Raw genomic sequence first — 17,962 nt, forward strand, 5'->3', positions numbered from 1 at the left:
TGAGCCCAAGGAGGAAACAACTTTCACTTTATAAGAGAAACCAGGGGAGGAGCAGTTTCATTTCCATAGCAACCTAACTGACAGGGTAGCAGCAGGAAGTCCTGGGAAAGGGAGAAACCATTTAATACAGAAAATGGGGGGAGCAAACTAACAAACTTAAGAACACACCACAGCACAATTGTTTCCAGTTCCTCCTACTTTCAACCAGTGTGTTCCCAGTTCTCCCAGTTGCACCTAGCACAGTCCTCGTCACTCCCGGTATGATCCTGTGAAATACAAAGTTGTGTTTTGTGTCAGGTACAAACAGGTGATGTGTGTAATTGTAAATGTGAAGTGTGTAGACCCCAACAATGAGAGAGCTGTGAATTCTAACAATAACTGAGGAGAATAAAGCATAGGAAAAAAGCCTTTGAACCTATCTTTTGTCTGCAAATGAACTCTAGTTGATTTAAGAGCATTAGAATTAAAGTGCTAAAGATGTTGCTTTTTGTTTGCATTTAATCCACAGAGAGTTCTGCAATAATAACCTTTTGTAGTATAATTTTAGAATATTACTTGTATCTTTGGAACTACAGCTTTAGAATATATATAAAAGAAATACGCTTATCTCATGCCTTATTGAAGCAGAGAAAAACAGCTTGAGAAAGGAAGATGAACATCACCTCAAGGGTTTATAGTTTCAACCAAAAGGAAACTGGACCGCCACCATCTGGGATCCTCCTTTTGAGATACATCCTGAGATACTAAGAGTACAATAGTGTATAGAATCATGATGTAATAATTTAGAATAAAAAATTGCTGATGAGTAAAAAAATTAGAAATAGAAACTGCGGAAAAAGCTGATGAGTACCCCTATAAATACCTGTAACCCTCAATTATCGGTGTGCAGTTGGAGAGAAAACTTCCCCCACTGTACCCAGCGCTGTATTGCTCATATTTTACCATATTAAATAATAAATTAATTGCTGCTTGAATATTAGCCTAATCAAGCTTCTTATTCATAACAATCCCAGTCTCTCCCAGTATGAGCCTGGTCACTTCCCCTCACTCCCTGAAGGATCCCTGTCGCTCCCAGTATGATCCCAGTCTCTCTTACTTGCCCCCAGCATGTTCCCAGTTTCCCCAGCACATTCCCCATCCCTCTCAGTGTGGTCCCAGTTCTGCCCATCATGGTCGCAGTTGTTCCCAGTGTGGTTCCTGTCACTCCAGTATGGTTACAGACACTCCCACTATATCCCAGTTGCCCCCAGCATGTCTGTAGTCATTTCCAGGCACTGCCAGTGGCCCCAGTGAGGTGTTGTTTCTCCCAGTATGATTCCCCAGTCATGCCCAGTATATCCCAGTTGCCTCTAGCAGGCATCCAGTCCTTCCCAGTTGCTCCAGTTTGCTTGCAGTATCATCCCAGTTTCCCACAGTTGTTCCCAGTAGCCCAAAGTGTGATCCCAGTCACTTCCTTTCAATCCCAATATGATCCCATTAAGCTCCAGTTTGATCCCAGTCACCAGCCAGCCCTCCCAGTGTGGTCCCAGTATAATCCCAGTTGCTTCCAATTTCTCCCAGTATGGTCCCAGCTGCCTCCAAGCATGGTTCCAGGTGCTTCCTAGATCAGCCCAGTCAGTCCCAGGATTATGCTATTTGCTGCCAGCGTGCTCCCAGTTGCTCCCAGTCAGGCCCAGTATGGGGGATGATGTGCAGGGTGTGTTCCCAGTCGCACTCAGATACTCCAAGTATTAGTCCAGTCCCTCCCAGTATGACCCAAAGATGAGCCCAGTGTGCTCCCAGTCCCTGCCAGTATGAACCAGTTGTGCTCCACATGGTTCCAGTTGCTCTCTTTCACCCTCACTTTTGTTCCAGTCACTCCCAGTATCTCCCAGTGTAGCCCAGTTCCCTCCAGCATGTTCCCAGTTGCTCCCAGCTGGGTTTTTGGGGGCATGTTTGGAGAATGAAGCAGTCCAAGGCTGAGCGGAAAAGGCCCCTCGGGGGGACATCGCGGGTGCCAGTGGCGGCTGCTGGCAGAGGCAGCCTGGAGGAGCAGAGCCCTGTGTGCCCCAGGAGCCCAAAGTGGGGAGCCCAGAGAGGGGGGAGCGCCGCCATGGGCGGGAGCCTCAAGAGCCTGGAGAGGGGCAGGGGGCACTCCTTGGAGCCGCTGCAGCCCCGAGCAGAGAATGAGGGGAGAAGGGAGCCCGGGAGCCCAAACAGCCCCGGCATCCCAAACGGAGAGAGCAAAGAGGGGGGAGCTTTTGGCATTGCTGGGACTGCCAGCAGCCTGGGCAGGGCAGGCACCGAGGAGGAGGGGGGCCCCCAATCCAAGCATGACCCCAGCAGCTGGGACAGGGGGGAGCCCCCGAACACCAGAGGGGAGGGACCAGGGATGGGGAACTCCTGGGAGGCTTTTTCAGGGCTGAATCTTGGTGTTTGGGAGGTTTTTATCGAGCCCAGATGGCCGGTGACTTGTAGAGATGGACTCTGGCAGAGGGCCCTTCAAACTCAACGTGCTCATCCCTTGTTTTCCCCAAACCAGGATTTCCCGTTGCCAACCCCAGGAGCCTGTGAGAAAGAGGAAGATACCTCAGGGCACTGAAGCAGATGTGGAGGAAGTCAGTGTCTCTGGAATGCTTAAAATCACAGGGTTTTGGGAAAGCTGCAAAAGACAAGCCTCAGAGGCAGCAGAACTGTGATTAGAGCTTTGCAGCAGCCATAAGATTGGTCAGCGGAAAAATTATATAAGAGGTAGAAAGTAAGGAGAAATCGAACAACGGTCTGTGCATTAACGCTTATCTAGAATAACTCCCTAACCTGCAGAAAAGTATATCTAGCAAGATATTAGAAAGTTCCAAGCTTAATAATGGAGCCCTGTGCATCGTGTTTCAAGGCTTACAAGCAGGTATTTTATCTGAAATAAGCAAGCATTGTTTTAACCGAAGGTACATTTGCTTGGATGGAACTACTGTGAATATGCTTTTGCTTTGTGTGATTGGTCAAAAATCCTTTAAAGTAAGTTTTAACATTAGGTTCTTTGTCCGCTACCTGGCATGTGAGCTGCTGGCATCTTCCCATTGTCATAACCATGTAATGAGACTGATGCTGGAAAATAAAACAGGTCAAGACACGTTCCTAGCAGTCCAGTCCTGTTTGTGATTTGTGTACAGCCTTGAGCTGGTGAGGAGTTCCCCTTTCCCCCCTCTGTGCTGCTCCATCTCCCAGCCCAGCACGGCCCCAGCTGCAGCACAGCCCTGGGGGGATCTCCTTGCCCTTGCCTGTGGCACAGAGGCAAATCCCATCCTGTCCTTGTCCTTCCTCCCCCAGAGCAGGAGCTGAGCATGGAGAGCAGGGAGGACAAATGCCCGCGGCCGGACCTGGTGGCAGAGGCCATTTTGAGTGGCTCCACGGCGCAGGAAGCCAATGGGGAGGAAAAGCCCCGGAGATGCCGCACGAGGAGGGGCTGCTAATGCAGCTGGCGGGGATCTGAGGGGGAAAGAGCCAGCCTGGGCCGGGAAGGCGGCCGGAGATGGAGCCAGAGCTCGGAGCTGGTGCTCCATGAGCAGCTCCATGATGGGGAGAAGCCTCACACGTCTGTGGAGTGTGGGAGGAGCTTCAGGTGGAGCTGTGACCTGATCAAGCACCAGAGGACCCACACTGGGGGGAGGCCCCATGAGTGTTCAGAGTGTGGGAAGAGGTTTCAGACCAGCTCCTGTCTCCTCCGGCACTATCAGAGTCACACAGAGGAGAGGCCCTTCCAGTGCCCTGACTGCAGTAAGGGATTCAAGCACAACTCCACCCTCGTCAAGCACCGGCGCATCCACACTGGGGAGAGGCCCTACGAGTGTGATAAATGCAGGAAGAGGTTTCTGACCAGCTCTGATCTCCTCAAGCACTATCGGATTCACACAGAGGAAAGGCCCTTCCAATGCCCTAACTGTGGGAAGGGATTCAGGCAGAACTCCCACCTTATCACCCACAGGCAAATCCACACTGGGGAGAGGCCCTACGAGTGTCCCCAGTGTGGGATGAGCTTCTCCAGGAGCTGTACCTTGACCCAACACCAACAGAGGCACCGGTAAGGGAAGCCCTGCGAGTGCCCTGAGTGCGGGAAGAGCTTCGTGTGCTGCTCCAGCTCCATCCCCCACTGGAGGAGGCACTTTGGGCACGGCCCTGGTCACTCACATTCCCTGTGATCCATGTTGGGAACACACCTGGCTACTTCTCCTTTTGGTTCGACCTTTATGTTTCTCTCTTCTCCATCTCTTTGCACTCCAAAAGCCAAGAGGGATGGATCTGTCACTTCAAAAGCACCCAAATCCCAGTGAAAAGAGCTCAATCATACCCCAAAAGGGCTCAATCCCACCTCAAAAAAACTCAGTGTCATACCAAACTCACTTGATTCCTCAGCCGTCTGAGTAAGATGGGGCTGGGAGGAGACTGGGAGAAGTGGGATCTCAATTAGAGCGGTGGGATGGGGATTGTGTGGGGCTGGGTGTGTGGAATGTATTTGATAGCAAATAAAACTCTCAGACTCACTGATTTCTCTCCCATTCATTTCAGTCCGTTACAGTTCTGTTTGCAGAGTGCTACCTCCCAGAGTGTCCCCTCACAGTTGCCGCCCTTTCCCTGCCCCCTTTCCCCTCATGGTTCCCACCCTTTCCCTGCCCCCTTTCCCCTTATGGTTCCCACCCTTTCCCTGCCCCCTTTCTTCTCACGGTTCCCACCCTTTCCCTGCCCCCTTTGCCTTAACGGTTTGGCCTTCGGGAACGGGGGAGGAGGAGGAGGGAGGGAGGAAGAGGCCGAGCGGCCGCAGCACAAGAGGAGAGGGAGAATCTCGTGCCTTGGGCGCTCCCCGGAGTTGCCGCAGCTCCGGGAACATCACCCCCCGTTTTGCAGGTGCCCGGGGAGGAGGAGCGCGGCCCAAATATCCCAGGGGGTGCCTGGGTTTGGGGGGATGTTTGGAGCTGGCAGGGCTCCAAAGCCGAGACGCAGATGGCCCTCGGAGGTCACCGGGAGGTGTTTTGGGGGGTCCCGGGGCCGGCAGTATAAGCCCAGTTGGTCCTGCCGTGTGCTTCCAGTTTCCTTGCCACTCCCATTATGAGCCTGGTCACTTCCCCTCACTCCCTGCAGGATCCTATTCGCTCCCATTGTGAGCCCAGTCCCTCTCAGTGATTCCCTATGATGATGCAATTTGATCCCAGCACGGTCCCAGTTCTCCCCAGTTTCATCCAGTGTGTTCCAGTTCTCCCAGTTGGCCCTAGCATAGTCCCAGGCACTCCCTGAAGGATCCCATTCTCTCTCAGCAGCGCCCCAGTCCATCCCACTTGCCCCCAGCGTGTTCCCAGGTCCCTCAGCACACTCCCAGTTGCTCCCAGTGTGGTCCCAGTCACCACACCTATGGTCTCAGACACTCCCAGTATATCCCAGTTGCCCTGAACATTCTGGTAGTCATTGCCAGGCACTCCCAGCTTCCTCACTGTGGTTCACTTGTCCCCAGTTTTACCCCAGTTGCTCCCAGTTCCTCTAATTATGTCCCCAGTTGGCTCCCAACATGGGCCTGGCAGCTCCCAGTACCCCCAGTCAGGGTCCAATCACACCCACTCTCATCCCAGTATGAGTGTAGCCACTCCCAGTCTAATCCCAGTCACTTGCAGTCTAATGCCAGTGCCCCCAGACACTCCCAGTATGATTCCAGTGCCCCCAGTGTAATCCCAGTTGCTCCCTGTAAGTGCCAGCATGACCCCAGTACCCTCCAGTATGATCCCAGTGACTCCTTGTCTCTCCTAGTTTATCCCAGTTGCTTCCAGCTTGTTCCCAGTCACTCCCACTTCTTCCCTGTTGCTTTCAGTATCATTCCAGTTGCTCCCAGTCAATTCCAGCATGATTCCAGTCAGCCTCAGAGTGATCCCAGTTGGTCCCAGCATGGGCCCAGCTGTTCCCAGTGTGCTTCCATCACTCCCCTATGGTTACAGACACTCCCAGTATGGTCCCAGTTGAACCCAGTTGCCCCTGCTCTAGTCCCAGTCACTCCCCATATGATCCCAGTCCCTCCCAGCATGGTCTCACTCACTTCCAGTTCCCCCCAGTGTGGTCCCAGTTGTCCCCATCATGGTCCCAGTTGTTCCCAGTGTGGTTCCAGTCATCTCAGTATGGTTACAAGTTGAGAGTTTTTTGCAGATTGAGGAGTTCTTGCTAGACAAGGGCCATATTCAGCCGATGCACAATCCAACCTGCTTGTACTAATGGACAATGGACACATTCACAAACAATGGATAATGGACATATTCAGAAATGGGGTCGGTATATCCTTGAGAAAAATACAAGAAGAGTCATCAGGACTCAGCAAGTTTGACAGCAAGCTTGGGAAAGAAGGAAAAAAATTGAGCCATGAGTGGGCCAGAGGACGACAGCAAGACGCGTGAAAAATTAGGTGATCCAATCAGCATTCTAATTTAGATGTGTAAACAGCTAGTGTTAACCAATCGTGTATTAGCTAGAGACGTGTGGACAGTGGAGATTTATTATAAATATAGTCTTGTTACGGATAATAAATTTGGCTTGACTGGATCATGTTGGTCATGGTGTGATGTCCCTGAACCTCCGTACCCCGCATCCTGCCTTCCTTTGTCTGCTCCTTTTCCCTTCCAGGGTCTCTCTTTACCTGTGGCAGCTCCCAGCCAAAGACCCTGCCCTGGTTTGTTTTTTGTTTTTTTTCCCTTCCCAATCCAGGTGCTCAAACAGCCCTGGATGAAGTTATGGAGGCTGGCAGTGAAACGTCTGTGTAAGATCTTGCTGCACTTGTGTCTTGGCCCCTTCAGAATTTGGCCTTGAAGGGCAGGACCATCTTTTCCTTGCTGGCAGCTGGAATTGCAGCCCACGGCAGTGTGTGCCAGAGATGTCAGAGGGCAATTGCTGAGGCTGCCAGGGCGCGGCTCCTGCTGTGCCAGCCAAGGGAGCTGTGCAGCGCAGGGTCAGGCTCCAGCAGCTGGCTGGGCTCCCCGAGCAGACAGCAAAGGTGGCTTTGCTGCACATTCTGCAGCTGGAAGCAGAGGGGAGAAGGGCAGGGATTCCCTGACAGAATCCTGGAATGCCTGTGCCTGGAAGGAACCTGCCCATGGTTCCATCCAGGCTTAAGGTGCCATGAGGGAGAGGTGCCTCTGCCCCAGTGAAGGCACAAATGAGACCATAGGAGAACAAAACAAGATTTTTTTGTTCATGGATTTTACTGAACAAGAAATGGGAACTAGGGAGATCGAAGTACGAAAGAGGTCTTGGAGAGAGAGAGCTCAGACGATGATCAGTTAGAAGTAGATACTTTGTAAGGTCCTTTTATGCATTCTGGGATTCTAGAAGATGTGTAGATGTGCATTTTGATTTAATATTCTTTGTCTTATTATTTCTTCTTCTTTCTCTTCTTCTTCTTCCCCTACTTCTTCATAATTGCCACTACTATTCTTTGTTCTTCTTTAAAATACTTTTTTTCTTCTTTAAATGAATCTGATTCACTTGTTATGCTGACTTTCTATGGCATTCTTATTTTTTCAATATTCTTATATTAATGACTAGTTTTTAATCTTCCTCTTCATCTTCTTATTCCTATTCTTTCTCTTTTAAATTTTTTAAAATACTATTTGTGTAAGTTTTTTGGATTTTTTGGTTTTTTTTTTTTCTTACTTCTACTATTTCTTAAACTCAACTTTAATTTGTTTTGGAGGAATGGTATGAGTCCAAGTCCTGCAGTCACATCCATGGAGCAACAGCTCCCATCTGTGCCCATTCTTCAGGGGTATAATCCCAAAGGACCAGCACGGAATCCTTTCAAGATGAGAGGAAATGGCCTTTGATGGCACCAGGGGAGGTTCGGATTCACTATCAGAAGGAATTTTTCTCTGTCAGAGGGGTGACGCACTGGAAGAAGTTGCCCAGGGAGGCAGTGGAGTCGCTGTCTCTGAGGCGTTGAGGAGTTGTGCGGATGTGGCCCTTGGGGACGTGGTTTTGCAGTGATGATGGTGCTGCCAGGGTGCTGGTGGCACTGGGTGAGCATCAGGGTCTCTTCCCACCTCGATGACTCTGGGATTCCCTGCGGAGCGCTCTGTCAACAATTGTGTGTGTCCCACGCGTGCTGTTTGGGGCTGGCCCCAGAAGTGCCTGTGGGTGCTGGGGAGATGCTCCAGGCTGGCTGGGGCAGCTGAGGCTGCAGGGCCATGTCCAGGCCGAGGCCGCCCGTGTGGCTCCCTGGGGCTCCATGCAGGGAGCAGCCGCCATTGGCCGGCCCGGGCTGGGCAGGGCCATGGGCACTGCTCCTGCAGCTGCGGCGCCAGGCAGGGCCAGCAGAGCAGTGCCTGCAGTGCCCGCAGCGCCTGCCTCAGGCGGCCTGGCCGTTTGCTCGGGGCAGCCGCTGCTGCCTGCGGGCCTGCGCTCCTGGCTGGTCAGCTGAGGCGCCACCAGGGCTCTGCAGGGCAGGCCCCGGGCTCTGTGGCCCTGCCTCGGGCCCCTGCTGGCCCACGGAGCCTTCGCTGCACAGGGAGGGAAGCGAGGCACACAGGGACTCTGCTGACTGCCCCTAAACCCAGACCTCCTGAGGGATGGGCAGTGGCAGCCCATCTGCTGCAAGATCTGCCAGCCTTTGGGCCCTGTCTTCCCCTTCAGACAGCTCGTGGATGCTGACTTCATCCCAGTCGCTGTCCTCCTCCTCCTCCCACAGCAAGGGAGTGGGCCCAAAGCTGAAGATGCTGTTACCTGCACAGCAGTCCTGTGGCAGGTCTGTGCTGCTGCTGTCTTCTTCTGTGGAATCCTCTCAGAGTTCTCTGAGCTCTGTTTTGCTGCAGTCTTCCCAGCTGGAGAGGTCTTGGCAGCTGCTGAACTCTCCTTGGGACAGCTCTGGCTCTGCCTCACCTTGGCACTCTTGGCACAGCTCAGTCTGGCTGTAGGATTCCCAGTCTTCATCACTGCCAGCTGAGGTGCCCTCCTCACTCTCCTTCTCTGCCAGCACTGAGCCCTGCTCTGCCTCTTCCAGCTGCTCCCTGGGGGTTTGGGCTCCCAGTGGGCTGGGTGAGGGGCTGGGGGGCAGCAGGGGCTGTCTGGAGCAGGGACTGGGCTCTGTGTCCCTGCTGATGGCACTTCCTCCCTGGGGGCAGGAGAATGTGCCTGCTTCTCCCAGCTGTTCACACTTCCTTCCCCTTGCTGGCTCAGTCACCTCCTTTTCCATTGGGGGCAGCTCCTGGACTGTTGCTCTTTGTTGCCCCTGGTAGGGTTGTTGCTGTGCCCCATCTCCCCACAGCACCCTCACAGCCGCCTTCCACTGGTGCAGCTCGTGGGCACTCCTTGCTCTGCATGGGGACGCTTCCTTGGCTGCCATTGCTGGCACTGACTGGGAGAATTCACAGCTTGTTGCCTCTTCCTCAGGCCAAGCTCTCGGGCCCCAACATCTCCCCACTTGTTATCTCTGTCAGGTTTCTTTTCTTCTTCCGTGATGACAAAGGGTCTCTCCTCCTCCTCCTCAGTGTCTGACCGTGGCCAGGCTGAGGCACCCACTGCCCCCACCAAGTGACCCCTGAGGGCCTGGTCTTGCCCCCAGCTGGGCAGGGGGCTGGGTGACTGGAAGGAGTTGAGCTTTGTCTTTCAAAGGAAATTTTGGGGCATCAAGGGTGGCTTTGGTGTTACAAACTGAATGTAAAAATCCCCTGAGCAGTCACTGGCAGGTCAGGTCTGTGAGCACTGTGTGGTTTATGTGCAGGAACACAGGGCAGAGGCAGCAATGAAACAAGGCATACACCACACCTGGATTACCTGACCTATTACCTGCCTCAAAACTGCACAGGCTCAGCTCCAAGCACCTCATTTTGAGAGTGATGTGTAGTTCTCACAGACCTCAGCCTAAGAATTCATGGGCAAAATTCTACTTATGCCCTACACAACTTCTAATTAAAACAGCAGGTACAAATTAGCATGAAATTGAATCCTTTAATTGATGGTTTTTCCTTTTCTCTTCCATTTAAAATCACCCTAACAAGCCTGATTCAATGTGCAAGTGGAATGTATCCTCCAGTGAAAATTCAAATTTAAGTCACTGCAATTTTACATGTGAATATTTTTTCTTCTGGCCCCTATACAGCATGAAGCTGGAAGTGCCAGCTGTAGAGGACACTGACTTCCAGTGACACACGGGGAAAAAAACCCCAAAATCCCTAACATTTAATTATCCTGTCCTTTACCAGGTGCTGAACCTCATCTCCAACACCTGGAAAATTTAGTATTTTCCTTTTCATCCCAAATCCACCTTCTTCTCCCACAGCTGTCAGGGCCCTGACTGCACTAATTGTGTGACCAGTCTCAGCTGGGGCTTCCACTCACACTCTTGGACAGGGACTTTATTTAGCCTTGGGGTTTAAATAGAACCATAGAATGGTTTGGGTTTGCAGGGAACTTAAGTTCATCCAGTTTTAACTCTCTGCCATGGTCAGGGACACCTTCCTGCTCCAAGCCCCATCCAGCCTGGCCTTGGATGCTTCCAGGGATCCAGGGGCAGCCACAGCTTCTCTGGGCACCCTTTGCCAGGGCCTCACCACTCTCACAGGAAAGAATTAATTCTCAATATCCAGTCTAAATCTGCCCTTTTTTAGTTTGAAGCCATTCCCCTGTGTCCTGTCACTGCAGGCCCTTGTCCAAAGTCCCTCTCCAGCTCTCTCTTGGAGCTCCTTTAAGCACTGGAAGGAATTCTAAGGTGTCCCTGGAGCCTCCTCTTCTCCAGGCTGAACACTAATCTCTCCCAGCCTGTCTGCCCAGCAGAGATGTTCCAGCCCCTGAGCCTCTTTGTGGCCCTCCTCTGAACCTACCTGACCATGTCCTTCTCCTGCTGGGATGACAGAGGTGACTCGTGGGTGTCTTTGCTGCTAATTCTGTTCTTGAACTGCTGTTTGGGTTTCCTGGGCTGACGTTGTGTCCGTGTCTTTGCCGGATGGTCACTGGACCATGTCCTGTTGGTGAGCTCTTTACCTGGATGGTGTTGCGGCCACCCTCAGCTCCCAGATTCCTTTTCCTGAGGGACAACAGCAAGAGCTGGATGAGGCTGCGCAGAGCCACTAAGTCCCTGTGCACTCAGGACACCAGCAATGTTTTCTTTTACAGCATTTTCCCCCCAGACAGTGTCTGCTGTCAGCACTATTTGCTTTAATCAAAAAATAAATACATTTCAGCGTGGCTCATGATACTAAATGAAAACAACAGGGGGCTAATGAGCATTGTGAACAAGGCATTAACATGGCAGTCAGAGGTTTCCACAAGAAGCTGCATCCTTCTTCCAACACCATGTATACACAACTGTGTATACAGTTGGGACCTCATCTGTTGACTTTAATTCAGGGAATAAATAGATTTAGATGTCTAACTTTGGTTTATCTTTGTAGCAAATTATGCATTGTGTAACACTTACTAATAAGGACAAAACTGCCAGCTCTGTTTGTGCAACTGTTCAGGGGTCATTCTTACTCTTCAGTGAACACATTTACCACATCTAATATTCATAACTGTGTTAGCACATTTAATATTCATGATTTTGGGGTAGAAGTTAAAGTGTTACTCTCCCAGTAAGTGTTGTGGGAGGCTTGGGCCAGTGTCAGTCTGTAAAAGGAGGGTGGCTGTGGCCCTGCTCTGGCAATGGCACTTCTGAACACACCCACACAGGCCGTCCGCGAGTTATGTGCGTCCCCAAGGCTGAAATAACACGTGCAGGCCAAAACTTTTCGAATCCCTTTTCCAAATTTATTTTTTACCTCTTCTCCTTGAAAATCTAAAAACCTGGAACAGTCTTGGCTACGCCTCTAAACGCTGCCGGACAGTGGGCTCGTTAGAGTGGCCACCATCGCTGCTGGTGCGGTACCGTGAGGGAGAACCTCACGGCTCAGTGGCACCAGCCCCGCCGAAACGGGCGGACGGGAAAAACCCATGAAGAGGAAGCCACGGTAAGGGACAGGGAAGGACAAAGAGGGACAGGGAGGCACAAGGAAAGACAAGGAGGGACAGGGAGGGAAGGAAGCGTTCCCGCCCGCCATTTCGCGAGCTCTGCGCGGGCGGGCGGCGCCCCCTGGCGCCCCACAGCCGTCCTGTCCCGGCTCGGCCCGGCGGCCATGCAGTCTGCGTTCGTCACCGTGGGCACCACCAGCTTCGATGAGCTGATCGCCACGGCCCGCTCCCCGCCCGCGCTGCAGGTCAGCCGGCCGAGACACCGACACCGACCCCGGCCCGGGCCCGGGCCCGGGCCCGGGCCTGCCCTCCCGGGGCTGGCGCCTGTGCGCCGCGGGCTGCCCCGCCCTCCCTGCCGCGTCCCGGCAGCGGTGCCGGGGTGCCTGAGGCCGTCTGGGCGGTTCGGGGGTGCCCGGCGGAGAAGCATGAAGTGTTTCTGGCTGGAGGAAGGGGAGGGATGGCCTGTGGAACGGGGAGGGGGCAGTGATACCGGGGCCGGGGCCGGGGCCGTCGGGAGCTGGGCAGAGCCCTCACACAGCCTCTCTATCCCCGCCTCACCCCCGTCGTTCCACCTCCGTCATCCCCCCCTTCTTCTCCATCTCTCTCTCCATCCCCCCTCCCCACCATCTTCTCCGCCCCCGTTATCGCCTCCATTCCCCGGTGCCGTGCCCGCAGGCGCTGCAGAGCCGTGGGGACCAGAAGCTGGTGCTGCAGGCGGGCCGGGGCTCGCTGCCGCAGCCCAGCAGCAGCCCGGCCGTGGCGGTGGAAGCGTTCCGGTTCAAGGACTCGCTGGCTGAGGAGCTGCAGAGCGCAGACCTGGTCGTCAGCCACGCAGGTACAGCCCGGCTGCTTCTGGGGCTGCGGGAGCTCCGTGGGATGAGGTCTCTCCATCCCGGGGTGAGCTGGCTGGGAGTGCTGAGCTCCACAGCTGGGTTGTTCAAGAGGCTCCCCTCTTTCAGCAGCGAGTAGGGGGATATTTGTTCTCTCACCATGTTTTCTGTTCCTCTCGTAGGTGCTGGTAGCTGCCTGGAGACTCTAGAGAAAGGAAAACCACTAATAGTGGTAATAAATGACAAGCTGATGAACAACCATCAGCTTGAGCTGGCCAAACAGCTGCACAGAGATGGCTGTGTCCTCTACTGTAACTGCAAGTATGGAGCTGCTGGGGCAGTTCCTGCTGGGCAAGAGCATTCAGTCCATGTGACTGCACAGCTGAGAACGCGGCAAGGAAATTTACATCCTTCTCTGTCATCTCCATCTGGATACAACATTTTCCAGAGTGAATAGACTAACACTACGTAGAAATTTACCACACTTACCAAGCCTTTTTACCACGACCTCTTATAATTATTTTTTTCCATTTGAGGTAACATGTATTTAGATTAAAAAAAAGAAAAACACTTCGATTCAGGGGATTAATAAAGCAGATATAGATATTATCTGGTTAGTAACTTTAAATACCCCTGTCTTTCAAGTACTCATTCAGGCTGCCCTTTTAACCAAACTTCCTTAATCCACCATACCATCTGACAAGGAGTTTCACAGATCTACTGCCTGTCACTTCAGGAGAAAAATTTAAACTAAACTAACAAAAACACACAAAAAAACCCCTACCCCACAAACAAACAATGTGTGAATAAATCCCACCATCACCAAAACTCCTACCTTCTTTTTTTACAGTTCATCCTGACTCCTGTTGGGTTCATTTCTTCTCCTGGTTTTGACTGTATCTTACTGTTTTCTCTTTACTCATGATCGACTCCACTTAAAAAAAAAAAAAAAAAAAAGATGACTTTTAAACTGAAGGCAGAAAAAATGTAACTCCCTTTACTTAGTCTGCTATTACAGCGACCTGAAGAGGTCTTTATGGTGAGAGAGATGGATGAGAATCTCAGTTGATGATCAGAAGGCTGGATTTATTGATATATGATATATAATACATTATAACTATACTAAAAACAATAAGGAGAGAGGTTGCAGAGGCTGCTAAGCTAAGAATAGAATAGAAAAGAATGAATAACAAAGTTCTGTGTCCAGGGAATGTGTCCCTGAGCTTGCTTCTGTGATTGGCCCCCAATTGTAAACACGGAGCATGAGCCAATCACAGGATCACCTGCTACATTTCACAGCAGCCGATAACAATTGTTTACATTCTTCTTCTGGGGCCTTTGCTTCCCAGAAGATGCACAAATCCCAAAGAAAGGATTTCTGTGAAAAAATGTCTGCAATATCTCACCTTTCTAAATTGTATAAATTAAAAAGAAAAATGCTGATGTGAAATGAACAGGAAATTTCTTCACCTGTAAAATATACAATACTAACAAATCACTAAAACAATCCTACAATCTAAGAAAATGCAAAAAACAATGCAAAGAAAATTCAAGTCCAAGCAGCTGAGTTTCAGGAACAGTCCATGGGCTGAAGTTGTTTCTTTTGGACATCTGAGAGTCCTTTTTGGTCCTGAAAACAGACTTGCTGCAAAAGAGTCCCATCAATAGTTATCAAAAAACCATTGACAGTCTTACAACAGTTTCAAACAATTTCAAACAATTTGAACAACTTTGGAATGTGCTTTTCTGGCCCTTCAATGCTTCAGTGCTTCAGAGCTGCTGCCCGCTATTTTCAATCCTTTTTATTTCATTTTAATTTTTTTTTTTTTTTGATCGAAAAGGAAAAGAGCAGCAGGCGAGCAGAGCAGTGCCAGAGAAGGAAAAGGCCCTGGGGGCCCTGGCCCATGATGGACCAGGAACCCCAAAACTGGCCCGCAAAGGGGGACCAGGACCAGTAGGAGAAACTTCAACTCCCAGAAACATCAAGAGGCCAAGTGATGGCCCTGGCCCAGAAACTTCCTGAGCCCAACAGCCCAGGCCAAACCCATGAGGCAGGCTCTGCATTCCCACAGGCCTGCACCCTGCTGCCAGTACAATGGCAGCACAGGTGGTGACACGCTTCCTTTTCCCAAAACCACTGAGGCATGCCAGCAGCAGGGAAACAGAAGCCTTCCCCAGAAATCCCATCTGGGGTCTGGAGATGTTTGTTCCCCACAGCAAACCAGCTATGGTCTCCTCCAGCTGTGCCCTCTTCCCCTGCAATGCAAATGCAGCAGGTGTATCTTCCATCCGCCCCATGGCACCATCCCCACTGGGCTGGGGACCAAAGGCAGAACTCTCGGGACGCACCTGCCCCCCGCCACTAGGGCGCAAGAGAGGTGGCAGAGATGGCAGCCTCCATGGGACAATCCCCGAAAAAACACCCCTCAGCCTGCCGAGAATTCTGATCGTGAAAGCAGGCAAACGCACTGCCCCCACAGTCAGCTGGCGGGCAGCCGCCGCTCCACGGAAGGGGAGGCCAGCCACCGGGGCTGCTGCTACAGCAGCCGGTCCCGGATGGTCCGAGCTCGAACAAGCCGCTGGTTCCAGGGCAGTCTCTGACGCAGACACGGAGGACAGAGTCTCCGACAACGGCAGAACTGCTGGGGCAGCCGGTGGAAGCAGCGGGGGGTTCGGAACAGGGGAGGGAATCACGCTGGATGTAGGAGCAGCCGCGGGCTGTTCCGAGGTTCCCGCGGGTTCGGTGCCGTCTTCAACATGATCCTGAACAGGGACCGTCTCGGCTTGAGGCGGCGGGGAGGCCGGTGGAAGCGGCGGAGGGGCCGAAGGGGCTGGAGAGAATCCCTCCTCTGCTGAGCTGGAAGCTGGAGACGCGTGGTCGTCGCCTGGCAACTCAGGCACAGGAAGTGCTGCTTCTGCATTCTCAGACGCAGGCTGGGAAGCCGGCGAAGCCGCAGGCGGGACCACCTGGAGAGGCGGAGACAGGATCACCCGGAGAGGCAGCCGCGACGGTGGCAGGGGCGGGGGGGCCTTTGGGACCGGTGCCACCCCCATCTCTGAGCGGGGCGGGGTCCGAGAGACCGGCTGTGGCAGCACCGTCCACTCCCATCCCCCCCTGTGGGGGAGAAGGGGGGGAAAGAGAGCAGTCCATCTGTGCAGGCTCCGGAGAAAGAGTAAAAAAAACTTCTTCTTGAGGCGAAGTTTCACCCCCCACCGCAAAGCAGGGGGGGCTGGAAGCCCCAACTCATCCCCCACCGGGTCTTCTCCCACTGGGGACGGTGGAAACGGAGCCTGCCCATAGCAGTTAGAAATCCATTGAAAAATAGCTGCTCTGCGTTTCAGAACTGGGAAGAGCTTTATAAATGCCGGGTAGATAGAAGGAAGGACACGTCCCTGGCTCCAGATGAACTGGAAAATGGCATCCATGCACTCCCACACGAAAACATCCAAAGCGTATAGGACATCAGTAAAGAACCCAAAAAGCTTTGCCCATCGAAAGAACTCATAGAGATCTGTTGCTGACAGAAAAAAACCATCTTCTCTACACCATGTTTGTCAGAGGGCAATAAGTTTCTCCTCTGAAGGAGAGAACTGAACCTCTTCCTCCAAGGCATGTGTCTGCCATACAAACAGCCACAAACTTCTGAGGGCTGGTTCATCAAGAAGGGCTGAATCCTCAGGGATAGAAAAGCCAACAGTACCTTTTGAAAGAGTCCAGCTTGCTCTGGCCAGCTCCACGGTTCTGCTGCTCGTTCCGAACATCTTGCCTGAAGGTTTTCCAGAAGAAGGTTCACTTGTGATCAGCCTTGGCTGTGAACTCTGTCCAAATCAGGATCTTCAGTTCTTCAGCTCCTGGCTTGAATCCACTTCTGTGGTCACTTCAAAGCAACCATCACATGCTATACATACAGGATTTTTCCCAGTGCAGCAATTTGCTCCTCTGGTCTTATCAAATTAATTTTTGCTCTGAAACGAGGGGTCACCAGATATTACAGTGACCTGAGGAGGTCACTGGGTGAGAGAAGGACGAGAATCTTGTTTCTTGATCAGAAGGCTGGATTTATTGATATATAATATATAATACATTATAACTATACTAAAAAGAATAAGGAGAGAGGTTGCAGAGGCTGCTAAGCTAAGAATAGAATAGAAAAGAATGAATAACAAAGTTCTGTATCCAGGGAATCTGTCCCCGAGCTGCTCCTGTGATTGGCCCTTAATTGTAAATACGGAGCATGAGCCAATCACAGGGGCACCTGCTACATTTCACAGCAGCCGATAACAATTGTTTACATTCTTCTTCTGGGGCCTTTGCTTCCCAGAAGATGCACAAATCCCAAAGAAAGGATTTCTATGAAAAAATGTCTGCGACAAGGTGGTGGTGAAAAGAGGATTAAGTACAGAACTGGGAGAGGGAAAAAATTGTATTTCCTTTGGTATTGCTTTTTTAGTAACCCTGGAAGCAAAACCAAAGTAGGGAAAAGTTATTTGTCACATTTTTGCCTTGAATTCATGCAGCACTGTTGGTGTTGATAATGTGACTGATAAGGGCAGGTCTGCGAGCCCAGCTTCCAGTCTGTCTGCTGCAATTTCTAATTGCAGCACATTTAATTTGGCAATTTAATAGAGGCTTTTTAAAAGGGAGCAGCCTGGTAAAAAAGTCACAGTGAGATGAAAATGAGCCCTGAACAGCTGATGGGATTTTGAGCTGCTGTGCCCTGTATACCAGTGTAATCACCTGCTCCCGGTGTGCTTTACCTGCCCTAGGTAAGCTCTACCTGCCCAGGTGTGCTTTACCTGCCCCAGGTGTGCTTTACCTGCCCCAGGTGAGCTTTACCTTCCCCAGGTGTGCTTTAACTGCCCCAGGTGAGCTCACCTCTTCGATGAGCACCGCCATATTCTGCTTAGCCTTGCTCAGCCGCTCCCTGAGGGCTCCCTCTGGGCTCGGGCTCTTGCTGCACTCGGCCACGGTGGCCCCGTGCTCGGCCTGGGGACATTGGGGACAGTGAGAAAAAATGGGAGAAAATTCAGGAAAACCAGTGGAAAATTTAGGAAAAAACTGGGAAAAAAAATTGGGCGAAAAACGGTGAAAAAACGGGGAAAGAATGGTGGAAAAGTGGGGAAAAATGCAATTGGGGGCATTGGGGACAGTCGGGGGATTGAGGACATTGGGCATAGTCAGAAATAAT

General features: G+C 51.8%; 1 protein-coding gene across 1 annotated transcript; it reads left to right on the top strand.

Moving 5' to 3' along the window:
• Positions 1–12,034: 12,034 nt before the first annotated feature.
• On the top strand, positions 12,035–13,687 carry LOC141731207 (UDP-N-acetylglucosamine transferase subunit ALG13-like). The gene is made up of 3 exons (XM_074555036.1): positions 12,035–12,188; positions 12,619–12,778; positions 12,956–13,687. Exons 1-3 carry the CDS (start codon positions 12,108–12,110, stop codon positions 13,228–13,230), a joined length of 516 nt encoding a protein of 171 aa, XP_074411137.1. The 5' UTR covers positions 12,035–12,107; the 3' UTR covers positions 13,231–13,687.
• The last annotated feature ends 4,275 nt before the right edge of the window (positions 13,688–17,962 follow it).

This window comes from Zonotrichia albicollis, chromosome 19 (genome assembly GCF_047830755.1).
Source record: "Zonotrichia albicollis isolate bZonAlb1 chromosome 19, bZonAlb1.hap1, whole genome shotgun sequence".
Lineage (NCBI taxonomy): Eukaryota > Metazoa > Chordata > Aves > Passeriformes > Passerellidae > Zonotrichia > Zonotrichia albicollis.

Excerpts from the sequence above, each read along its gene's own strand:
- LOC141731207 (XM_074555036.1), top strand. The coding sequence starts at position 12,108 with ATGCAGTCTGCGTTCGTCACCGTGGGCACCACCAGCTTCGATGAGCTG. Across the intron at positions 12,189-12,618 it reads GCTCCCCGCCCGCGCTGCAG|GCGCTGCAGAGCCGTGGGGA; the intron begins GTCAGCCGGCCG and ends CCGTGCCCGCAG. Across the intron at positions 12,779-12,955 it reads CCTGGTCGTCAGCCACGCAG|GTGCTGGTAGCTGCCTGGAG; the intron begins GTACAGCCCGGC and ends TTCCTCTCGTAG.